The sequence below is a fragment of the Cupressus sempervirens genome, chromosome 1, assembly GCF_028749045.1.
Source record: "Cupressus sempervirens isolate cs-2001-9-10 chromosome 1, ASM2874904v1, whole genome shotgun sequence".
Classification (NCBI taxonomy): Eukaryota; Viridiplantae; Streptophyta; class Pinopsida; order Cupressales; family Cupressaceae; genus Cupressus; species Cupressus sempervirens.
The window spans coordinates 511,370,489-511,383,205 of NC_143118.1; the positions used below are offsets into that span (position 1 = coordinate 511,370,489).

At 37.7% G+C, this 12,717-nt stretch overlaps 1 protein-coding gene across 1 annotated transcript in view; it reads right to left on the reverse strand.

The window, feature by feature from the left end:
• The window catches only part of LOC149578477 (P-loop containing nucleoside triphosphate hydrolases superfamily protein), a 313,758-nt gene that overhangs the window by 73,064 nt on the left and 227,977 nt on the right, over positions 1-12,717 (reverse strand). Inside the window, exon 14 of the mRNA XM_089829372.1 lies at positions 750-815. Coding sequence (XP_089685498.1) covers positions 750-815 — 66 coding nt within the window. The remainder of the gene's footprint in view (positions 1-749; positions 816-12,717) is intronic.

Sequence of the window (12,717 nt, forward strand, 5' to 3'; positions counted from 1 at the left end):
TACCAACTGCCCACACCCCATACCTGACCCTATCTCAAAATTGACTCCATAAATATTCAGATTGATTTCGCAGCATCAATGACAATTCTACATTCACCCGACGGGCCGACTGTTTTCAATTCAGAATAGTGTTAACACTCAAAGATCACTGTTATGATTATCCTAAGTAATAGTGGCACTTATATTTTCCACACCATTTCCTAGGATTATCAAAAGGTAGCTATACTAATAGAGAGGCAGTAAATTGAAGGTAAGAACAAAAAACTTGAGTTGTTTAAAAGCATTTCGATTTTTATTGAAAACGGTATGAATAATTTATTGTGGAATAATATATTCAACATTATTGACCTAAAAAACATAGTGCTGCTCCTATTAAAGTAGGCTTTGTTCCACAATAGCATGGCCTATTATTTTAGGGCCAGCAGTTTGTGTTTAATAAAAAGGTTAAAACTTTAAAATGCTTTTAAAGTTTTATGTAAATATCTCTAAAAAAAGTGTGCATTTATTGTATATTGATATTTTCTATCTCTGATGTTTGTTTTTATCTCTGCACATTATATTTAACATGAAATAATAAATCATCTTTTCAGTATTTTCATTCATTTTTTAACTTCCCTACCTTTTGCAGAGTTTACACACAGTTCAGTAAATTCTAATTACATACAAGCCACACCACGCCAAAAGCCATGTAGAAACAATCCTGTTGTTCTTCTCAAATGAAAGCAAAAAGCTGGAAATTATTGGCAAACCTGACGCAGCTTAAAACCTTGTTCTTCAATGGATTGACCTCCAACAATTGAGACCACTCGAATATCCTACAAAAGGTAGTGTATATTCAATATCTTACCAAAGGTAACAGATATTCAAAAAAGAAGACAATGAAAGTAAAACAGTTAAACCATTAAACAGACTCTAACAAGTTTCATGCACTCAAATTTTCAAAACTATATTTGTTGTTTGGAACAGGCATATGGAGTCAAGTTTAAAATCAAACATATTTTTCCTGTTGGATTTTGAATTTCCAAATAAACAATCTTGTAAGGGAAAGAACTTTTTTCACACCATCCTCTATATTCTAATATTTTGGAATGAATTTCATCCTTCAAGTGTAAAGAAACAAAATACACATTCTTTTCCTTGGGGTAATGAATTGCATATTTACCCTTCAAAAAGAAAAATGCATTTGCAGAATCAGAACCCTGATAACATAATTAGCCATTAGCCTTAAAAGCTAAAGCTACTTGAGGTGCATGCACCTCTTTTATGGCAGCTCCAGAAGAGCAACAAAAATCCATAAAGAAACTATGAGTTATCCTGTAAGTGACTATATTTTCTTTGTTTTTTTACGGGAAATTAAACACACTCGGTACACTAATATTAGCTTGTGACATTCATATAATAATAGAAAGAGCTTGTAATCTCATTGTTATATCAATGAAAAAGAAAGACCATTCTCTTCACAACAAATAAACAAACAGCATGCCACTATAACAACTTTGCAATTGAAACTCACCTATGTAAATATATTGTAAACAACTTTCCTGAATCTTTTAATCAACTAGAGAAGAAAACTACAACTCTACCAAACAAATTTAAAACCAGTCAGGAAAAATCCCCTACAGTAAAATTTAATTCAATATGAAAACAAAAAACTTCTACAGAAGTTGTTGACCTATGATCCATCTCCCACGTAATACTTAGTATCAATAGACTTACATTATCTGATAGACGAGTCCTAAGCCCTCCTTCATTGCTGATATATAGGAAGATGATTATTAAATCAAGGTAACAAAATAGAAAACAAAGTCCTAATGGGCCTGTATATCTAGTCACAAAGGACTCAACTAACAAACATCAAAATGCCACAGAACCTGCTGATAATGATTATGATGGAAATATCCAATGAGCTCAAGATGTCTGCTACAGATTATTATGCCGTTTCAATGCTTAGGTGTCCATTTCTGTACCACATGCTTCTTGGCTGCAGGAACATCTACTGTTTCTACAGTTACATGGCTGCATGAGATTGACATGCTGCTTTGACTCCTTTTACTACAATATCTCAATTCTTAGAAACACTCCTTATAACAATAATCACATTCTCATCAATAATTATGCAGATGTAGTATATCTAGCATAAATAAGTAAATATATTTCTTACTTATCAAATAGTCCTAACATTAAGAAGACTTGCACAACATTAATGTAAAAATCTACAGCTCTTAGGAGATTAATTTTTATAAAACTAATAAAAATTCAAATAAACTAGGGCCATCTATACCAAATATGTTTGAAGCTATACTGCCTCCATGAAAACATGGTCTTTCTCTACCCCAAAAGTGTATCATTGGCACATCTTCTTATACTATTTAACAAGATTACATCTCTTCCTCGCATCTAGGTTTGAAAATTCTTTAAGAAACCCCATAAACCTCAATCGAGGATGTAGGATATTTTAGGTGTTTAGCATGATTGTTAATCTGTGCCACGGCTAGAATATTTATTAAGAGAATGTTAGGCAAATGACCACTTCTCTTTTCTTAGCTGATGTTGTCCAAGTGTTGTTCCTGCAGGGCCTCGATTAGGTTGAACTCCTTGCCTTGCACTACCATCTAGTATGTGGTGAGCATTGACATGCCAGATGCAAAGCCCTCTTTGTGTAATAGGTTTTGTGTGTGATGCATATGCTTGCATATCTAGCCATAAGGTTTGTAATTTTTCGTCTCCTACCATATTTCTTCGATCTTGTTTAACACTCGTTGACTTTATGACCTTGTTATTGCTTACAATTTTTTTGCAAGGAAAGTCGCTCTCATTCGATAATTTTGTGCTAACATAGATAGTCTCCTAGATGAAGAGAAGGTGTTGGTTAAGTACATATAATCATAATAAATGAAGCTGAAAATAATTTGAATCCAACCCTCACCCATGCAAAAAAGAAGGAAATCCTTAGATATGTTTAGCTTAAATTCCATCATTTAACTGGCTTGTGGAAAATACTCTTTCTCCAACTCTCTCCTAATTAAAGAGACATTCCTTCAAATAATTGATCAATGTAGCCTTGGCTTTCATTCATCTTTTCAGTGAGTTCTCTCCTTATGGCTATGGACTTTTTCAGCTCTTCTTGCAGCTCTCGAATCATCTAGTTTGCACTTTCAAGTTGCTTCTCATACCTGTAACTCTTCACGATTGTGCATCTTTTCCTCTATTTCTTAGGCTTAGTATCAAGAGGACCAGTGCTATGATACCAATGGTTACAATTTTTAAGTACTGAGAGGTGGGACGATTGGTGAATCAGTACAGACAAGTAATGTGAAAATTCAACCATTGAACTGCTAAAGAGAAATACTAACTTCCAAACAGAAAAGCGTATAACCAATGCTAGTAAATAAAAAATAACAATTTCAAATTACCATCACACACAACACAATTCTTTTTGTATCACAGATACCCTTGTTAGAGGGTGAAAACCAAGGTGGGGATGATACCCACAAGCTCACTACTACAATAAATCAGTTGCCCAGTTAGAAGCTTATGATTACCGTTTCTGAGGGTTCACCCTGATAGGAGTGATTTGTACCTTGTTAGAAGTACAAACAAATCTGTAATGATCTCCCTTGTTAGAGGATTTCAAATACTCTCTTAAGACTTTACCTGGTTAAGGAATTCACAATAAGAAATTGTTAGAGTTCATCCTATTCAAGGATTTTCCTGCTGCAACTATTAGGAAACAACAATATCTCTAATCTGGATATGGCACTCCTTCCCTGTCAGATCAATTCACTCACTGCTCTCCTGCAACTCTTCTCTGCTTTGCTCTATATCTCAATCGCAACCTTAACACCTCATAATCGTACGATCTTTATTTCATTACAAACCTTTTTAATAACAGTTTTGTTACACATAACTTTTGTCTCTTAATCTTAGTCATTCATTCATATCTTAAGCTTCCCACTCGATCATCTTAAGTGTTTCACATATCTCAATGTCTCAATATATTTAATCATCCCTGCATTGGTCTTCAACAAGATCTTTCGTGTCCATTACTCAAAGGTAGTCAAACACATTTTGACTCCTCCAATGCCCCACTTCATACATTTTCATCAATCTAAATTGTGCCAACTCATCATTACTACAATCGTCAAACTTCGTCATCACATCACCCAATAAGATCACTCATACTATACCACTCAATGGTCTCAGATCTTCTAATTGTATTCAACTGTTTTTTCTTTGCTTAACACCAGTGATAGTCCAAACTCTTGTCACCACTCAACCAATTAGGTTGTGGTCGTGAGTTTGCCAAATGAAAATCATGCAGATGTTGCACACATGATCACATGTTATGATTCCACTTCTACCTTGACTGCTACGAAGATTCTATATATGCTATCAACTGCTCTACATAATCACCGATCATAAGCTTATGGTCACCGATCGTGTCTTGTCTGCATTCTGTCTTCATTAATCATATTACTTGGCTATTCTGACTTACTTGCCACCTCTATAGTTTCCATAGTAGCCATTGTTGAAAATGATAAAATTTATCTCAGATTAGAACTATGAATGTGTTTTAATTTTCAAAATATGATAATTAATTATCTCAGATTCTATTTTGCAGGATGTAATCAAAATTTGATCTTTCTCAATTGTGTATGCAAATCACAATTCAATATTGATAAATACTGAATATTATTTAGTAGCCTTAAATCTGATATTTGCAGTCACCAAACTTCAAAGGGTAGAGCATATCTAAATTTTGATGTCTTTCGTTGGGAATTAGATCTTTATTACATAGGGTGTGTAGAGACATATCCACGAGTGGACATATCTCCACAATGTGGAGACATGTCTATTCATGGGCATGTCTCATGAAGAGGTGCCTCTTCATGCTTGATCTCTAATCGGGTTTCAACCATTAACAACTGCAAATGATTTCCTTAATCAAGATCGAAAGTGAACTCACTCAAACATATTAAATGTCCGATCTGGTTCTAATTGTCAATTATGATGCTTGGTCACGATTGGATATGAAACATCAATCAACTATAATTTGCAATTTGATAGTCTCTAAATGCAGATTGATCATATACTTAAGAATCTATAGTTCTTAAATCAGATACAGACATGATGATTGGATTTCCAAATATAGATGAAATGATATGACTGAATGCAATACAAATATTGTTAGCCCGCATATGGACCCCTTTTTCAAAACTTTGCCAAATTAATTTCACCCACACATACATCCGGTTAGAGAATATTGAGCCTCTAAATACTCACTCTCTTAATGATTAAGAGCACATACTTTGAACTATTTTGAACTAGTTCAAACTAGTTACAGCAGTTCAAACAGGTTCAAAAGGTTCGGAAAGGTTCAATTAGGTTCGAAAACAGGCCTCAAACCACCTTGAATTAGTTCAAACTGGCTCGATTGGTACAAACTGGTTCATATTGGTTCATGAGGTTCAAATTGGTTCGAACTGGTTCAATATAGTTCAACTAAGTTCATATGGTTCAACATGGCTCCATAAGGTTCAAACTGGTCCATACAGGTTGAACAAGGTTCAAAGGGATCAAAATGGTGTTAAATTTTAATGATCAAATTTATTTTAAATAATCTTCAAGCCTTTATATTTGATTTATATATATATGCTCTCAAATATATTCTAATCAATACTTTACGCAATATCTGTAGTTATATATATATATATATATATATATATATATAGTTATAACTACTTGTATAACTTAGTTGATAAATCAACAAGTCATGGGGTCAATTACTTATAGTGTAGATTGATGACATTTTACCCGAATGTTCTTACTATCTCATCGATCAACAAAAGCAAGGATGGGACTCAATTAATATATTATTAAACATATAGGGGTACATCCCTTGCAATACAAGAGATGCCTTTAGGCATATAAACAAATTACAATAAGGTAAAATAAGCATGATCTAAGCACGTCATATCCGTGTTTTCTTCTTCGGCTTCTCTATGTTCAATGGCTTGATTCCATGTTGATCGGCTGTTAACAATTGGAAGGTAGGTGGCCACAATGTCGGCTGTCCCAACTTTTTCCAAGTGTCTTCAGGCAACACATTGACATCGGACCCTCCGTCCAAAATTGTTTCCGTCAATACAGTCCCGAGAATGCCCATTTCAACGACTGTCGGATAGCGTTTGGATGAAAGAGCTAACAGCATCGGATCTTCTACACTTGCGCCACTTTCCTTCTCCTTTTTGTCCGCTGCAATTGCTCCACTTTCCTGCTTCCTTCCATGTTCTCTTGGTAGTTGAGCAGCGGGAACAATGTTTGTGAGTGCCGATCGAAGCTGAGGCATAGTGAGCAACAGATCATTTATCCTGACGGGTATCTCAGCTTGTAATATTTGCCGTACAATGTTCTGTTCTGCACAGTTCCGGACGAAAGTACTCGGCATGTCCTTTAGGTGTGCCGTTTCTGCCTGTGTTGTTTTCTAGATCTCTACCCGTGCTTCTTCCAGTCTCTTCTTCTCTTCCGCCGGGTCGGGGTACACTTTTGCTTGCTTCCGTGTGATGGCCAAAACCTCTTGTTCGTTCGTCCCGACGGTGATCAAGTTTACTCCCGACTTCGGACACCTAGCATCTTCATGATCACCAGGTCCACACCATCTGCATAACAACTTCGGTGTGTTCGCTGTTGTACACTCTCGGGCGAAGTGACCCCACAGACTGCATGCGCGGCATTGAACTATCGGCCGACCATTCGCATCATACTAAATTCGACTTCTTCTGCCATTATTGTTGTTGCTGGTATTGTTGTTATTTTGACCATGCCGGTTGTTTCTGTATCCACCCGATGTGGCACCTTCCGTACTGGTGTTCCCGTTCCCTCCGGACGGAGAGGCCTCCTGTGTCAGGAACACTTGCTGCGGTGTTCTTGTTTTCAAATTGAAAGGGCATTCCTTTACTAAGTGTCCCATAATCTGGTAGATCTCGCAAAATTGCTCTTTTGGGCAGGATCCCTTCGTATGGCCTTCCTTCTTGCACTCCGTGCACCATAGTTCATTGCCCTTAGTTTCCTTGTTCATGTTCTTGAATTCCTTCATCATCTGAATCATGTCTTTCTGAAGGGCACGAACCTTCTTGTTGCTTCCTTCGTCATCGCTGCTATCATTTCCTGAGGATGCATCGTCATCTGAATCGGACGAGCTGGTCTTCTTCTTCTTCTTTGTCTTCTGGTCACTTTCGAGGTTCAGTGCCCGGTTGTACGCTTCATTGTATGTGGATGGCGGCACGATCTTCATCTTCTTCCGCAGCTTCGGGTGAAGGCCTTCAATGAACCATCTTTTCTGTAACCCGTCAGCAGGCTTATTCTCCATCTTACTGATTAAGTCCTTCAACCTCCTGGCAAAGACCCGTACAGTTTCATTCTTCTTTTGCTTGGTATTGAATATCTCTGCGACAATTTCATTGTCATCACGCAAAAGTTGAAATTCTGCGATGAACTCCTTCTTAATGTTATCCCAACTATTTAATTTCTGTGGATCGGCATCAGTAAACCAATCAATGGCAACACCCCGTAGGGTTGCAGGAAATTGTCGGATCCATTCGTTTGTATCTGTTATGCCATTCGCCCTCCAGATCGTTTCACATGTTTTACAATGTCGAATGGGATCAGCTGCTTCATCACCATCAAATTTAGGCAATTTTTCCTTCGGACCTGCCATTATTACTGTATGTCGAGGGTTTTGTTGGGTACCTGCGCTGTTTTGCACTCCCGCGCTGTTTTGAGCACCCGTTTTGTTCTGAACACCCGCGTTGTTCTGCACAACCACGCTGTTCTGGACACCCGCGTTGTTCTGTACACCCGCGCTGTTCTGGACACCCGCGTTGTTTTCTGCTTTCGCACTGTTTTCAACACCCGCGTAGTTTTGGGCTTCCGCGCTGTTTGGTGAAGAAGAGGGTTTGTCAACTGTAGCTGTCCGTTCTGGAAGTATATCTCGGACGAAGAGGTCACTCCACGCTCGTGCTCCTTCAGCACTTCGAGTCGTGCGAGTTGATCTACTTCCATCAGGATTCTCTTCCCGTGGCGTATGTAGATTCAAAAACTCCTCCCCCGCTTCTTCCACCAAATCAAGCCGTTGTCGAGTCTCCTTCAACAATCCTTCTGCACTCTTGCTTCCGTCGGGAATCCTCTGAAATCTCCTTCGCCGCTCTATTTGTTGAGCCAAAATTAAATTTTCCCGCGCAATGCGTATGTCATCTTTTTCCTTCAGCTTACTCTTATCTTTGTTCAACTGATTCGGCATTTAATTCATATCCCCCTGCCTGCGTACCAGGTCCATCGGGCAACGGCGCCAAATGTTTACCGTATGGATTAATTAAGCAACGCACACAAGAAATAGACACGAACACCGAACAGCAAATAGCAGAACTTCTATTATTATTCGCATATACCAACAGTACATCATGCTTTTCTCCTATGATAATGATAATGATAAGATGAATACAATGCTTCCCGAAAGGGTTATAAATACTTTCCGACGAACCTTCCCGAAGGTATCCGTCGGCCAGATACATCATGTCCGCTACAAACTATTCACCGTCAGCTACATAACAAGAACTTTCCCGAAGGGACCCGTCGGCCGATACACAATTTCTACCGACGACACAATACTTGCAAATTTTGAATCAATTATTGAGTCGTACAATTGGCTGTCAACGAGAATTTTATGTTGGGATGTTGGAAAAACATCGGCTTCAGTGCCTTTGATGTTGGACTTTCCCAAGGATACTATGTGTTGGAAGAAGTTGGTAATTGAGCTCTGTTATTTCATTGCGAAAGTTATATCCGCAATTCGAGACACCTTTGGCTTTGCTATTTTGAGCGATTGTATCTTGACCTTAGACGCCATAATTCCTTCCTGTGGTGTTTTAATTGTGTTGCAATCGGAAGTAACATTGACCCTATTGGGTTGGGTAATTTGTGTCACAAATGGACATCTTACTGCTGCATACTACCCTCATTTGGGTTGTGATACTGGAATGCAATATCTAGCATTGCTTGATCTATGAATTAGCAGTTAAAACAACTGTCCTTGGGCGAGCAAGTTTCCCCTATTGCATGTAAGCTTTCTTCACATTTGGGTGCAATAGTTGCAACCATTAGGAGTGTTTGGGAGATATCTTTTGAGCGGTATCTACCACTAATCAAGTCGTGAAGAGGGTCATGCATGGGAGCTACTTAGGCGATTAATGATAGCCATCCAACGGTTGTTGTGGGCCAATCACAAGCTTTGTGTCAGCATCTTCAAGCTTTAAGTTAAAACCATGAGCCTTGTATCAGCTGGAAGAAGAAGTTTACGGCATGGAAGGAGATTATTCCCAATATGTCGTCTCCCGATTGCTTGATAACACTAGCGGGGATGCGTAACGGATGTTTCCAATATCACGAACTAGAAGGCTCACATCCTAGCACATTTTTGGTTCACGCCATTTGAGTATTTTGACAAAGGTTATGAATGGAGATTGGTGTCGATAAAACTATTGAAGCCGTTTTTTTTTAGTTTGAATTTTATTGTGATGCGACCATATTTTTGCATACCGGGGGGTAGTCAAAAGTCAAATATCTACAAAACAATTATTGACATGAAATTGTTAAGTTCTGAGTCTTCCGACCAATATATGAAGAGACGAGTTTAAACCTTGTCATAAAGTGTTGGATGGGAGTACGAGTTATTGTCCTCGAAGAACCCAGTCTAACCTGCAGAAGCTCAAACAACCGTTACCACTGAAGAGAGGTAACACCAAGAGTTAGCGTTGGCATTATTAAAGGAAGGTGTATCATTGCTTTTCAGTAATGGCAGAATCCCGTAACGTATGCACTCAAAGGATGTTGTTTGTTGTGAATCGAAACCTATCCTTTTGAAGAAGACTCAAGGAAAATCCACATGGCAACTAATGGAGATTGTGGTTAGTGTCTGTCATGACAGTCTGCGAAAGATGTTACAAACTCACAATCTAGCTCAGGCAAAGTTCAAACCAAGAGTAACGTTTTGTTATGTTGTTAGTATCGCATGATCATTTGAGTGTTGAAGGAATACATTTTGTGTTTACAATGATTTATTTGTTACTCAGTAATGTTATGTCAGCATTTTTCCTAGTGTTGAGTCACAGTAGCAGAATACGTAGCAGATAGAAGCTATACAGAATTGAAGGTAAGATGTAGTATTGATGATGTACAAGTCGTATCAACAGATGAATGTAAATGCCAATAAAAAGAGAGGTAGATAAGTTTTGTCATAGTCGAATTTACAATTGGCAGTGTAGTCCTTTGAAGGTAACACAACAAGACTGATTGATCAATCTTAACGCAACCTTCCTTGGTATCCAAACCTGCGGCCAGTTTGATGTAAGTGTAGAAGCAAGATACAGAGGGTAAAAGTTATTATGAAAGTCTTGCAAACAGCAAGAGATTTCGTGTACGGCCCCAACACAAGCAAAACATCTTCCAACTGTGAGGGAGTTCATTCCTCCACATAGGAAGCACCTTACTTTGGTAAACACATAGCAGGGTTAGTGTGGAAGGCGGCAACTATCTGAAGAAGTAGAGACGGTGGTTTGATCAAATAACAGAAGTTAACCACATTTATAAAATAACAATGTCCTTCTTAGTTGTCATTGGTATAACTAGCTTTGGATGCCCTCACGTCAATTGCTTGATCAGTAAAGACATAAGAATATCACAATGACCTCAGAACTTTCAAACATTGGGATTGCACATAATCTATTTGTAAAAATGCCTCTATACAAGTTATGAACTCTTCATCAAAACTAGGGATTTGGATATTACAGTTGTATGAAAATGTCGTAATCATATGGTTATATACTCTGGAGTTGAACAATTCATAGTAGTATTAGAACTTAATATCAGGGTTACATGCCAATGGTTTGACAAAATACCTCAAGTCAAAATTTAATTCAATTGATCATTTTTAGACCAGATCATTACATCAGTTGCATGTCAGTAGAATCTAGACGCTCTAGATTGCTAGTCGAAAGATAGTAGGAAAATCAAAAAATTCTTTTGAAGTGTGTTTCTGAATTTTTGGGCTTTAGCCATCATAAACCTATCATTGCCTGTGTTATTTACAAGTGCGTTCTTCATCGGCATACATTTGACACGGAAAGGAAAATTATGTTTGATCAATTGATTCAGACTGCTTCTTTCAAAAAATAGTGCATCAAGAAATTTTGGGAAATGTGTGGCCCTGACTGAAGGAAAGGGGATATTTTATTATCAATCTTTCAAGCTTTTGTGTATGTACACCTTGTGCTAAGTCAGCTTGAGGAATACCAAATCCTGTTGCTATTATCAATCGATTAAGAAATCAAGATAGCTTGAAAAAGGCAATTTTGGGGCAAAATAGAGCTATTTGTTAGGCTTACAGTAATACGATAACATTCAACAATGGGAAAAGATTCGGATAAAATCAGGAAGGGTAATATGAAGCCCCAAGAGCAATTAACCCAGAATTTTGAATCCAATATAAGAGTAGAAATACTCAACATTTATGGGGAGTATAAAGAACTTCCTACCCGCATGCAAAATGACTTAGCATTTAGCGATCACTTGGAGCTTCATCTAGAGCAAAAAAATAAGACGGATATGGCAAAAAGAAAGTACTTTGAATTGGTTAAGGATCTCCTTAAAAAATACCAATGCAAAATTTCGTATGAAGAACTTCCAACAGGACAAGATCATTTAATGGAGGATCTTGAAAAAGAAGAACAGTCAACCACCATTGATTTATAGCCTTAATGTGATCATGCAAAAGTTGTTACATAGGGTGCAAATTTCTACATTGGTGATTTCGAGGTTAGCTTTAATAAGTAGGTTGATGAGGTCAGTTGCACACGAGGTAATAGCAAGATGGGGTATTTCTGTGATTAACCCTATATTTCCTATGCCCATGACAGGAATTCAGAGGAACCATCCAAGATAACACTGCAAGACAATGAACCACTTCAACAAGACAATAATGACATGCATACCTTAAAGAATCAATTGAAGGATAGTAATGACATGGTTGTGGCATTCCTGATTTGCTATGACAGAACTCACAAGATGGTGGAAGATCTCTACAGAAAGGTTCAAAAGGGAGTGGAAGCATATTGGCTTGTTTCCTAATTTGCAATTGATCAGAACAGCTCTTCAAACTATGAAATCAGATTATTTATATTTGCTTTCCAACAAGGATAACATTCGTAAGGTTGCTCAAATACATGTTGATCAACTAAAAAAGGAGAGGAATGGGATTATAGAGCTCAATAGGGAGCTTAAGTCTACTCAGAAGGCATTGGATGAAATTCAATTTTCTCTTCAAGAAGCAGAAAATCAAATCAAGGTCACAAAACATTCTCAGCAACATGAGGGTAAGGTGAGGCAAGAGTTTTTCAAAGAAGTCATTGTTGAGCTTGATAGCCTTCAGCAAACTTATGACTTAGCCAGCTTTCCAAAAAAACCAAGTACCAAGGATTCAGATCTCATTTAGCTTATCAACAACCCAGTGTTTGAAGTTGATGCAGATTGCATTTTCGATAATCCCCTGTTTGAGGTATATGAGGACTCTCCTTTTTATTATCATGAAAAGATGATTATGATTTCAGGATATGGAATCCTAGTACGATTCCTAGCAATAAGTATAGGTCACAGGTTGGAAGTGAT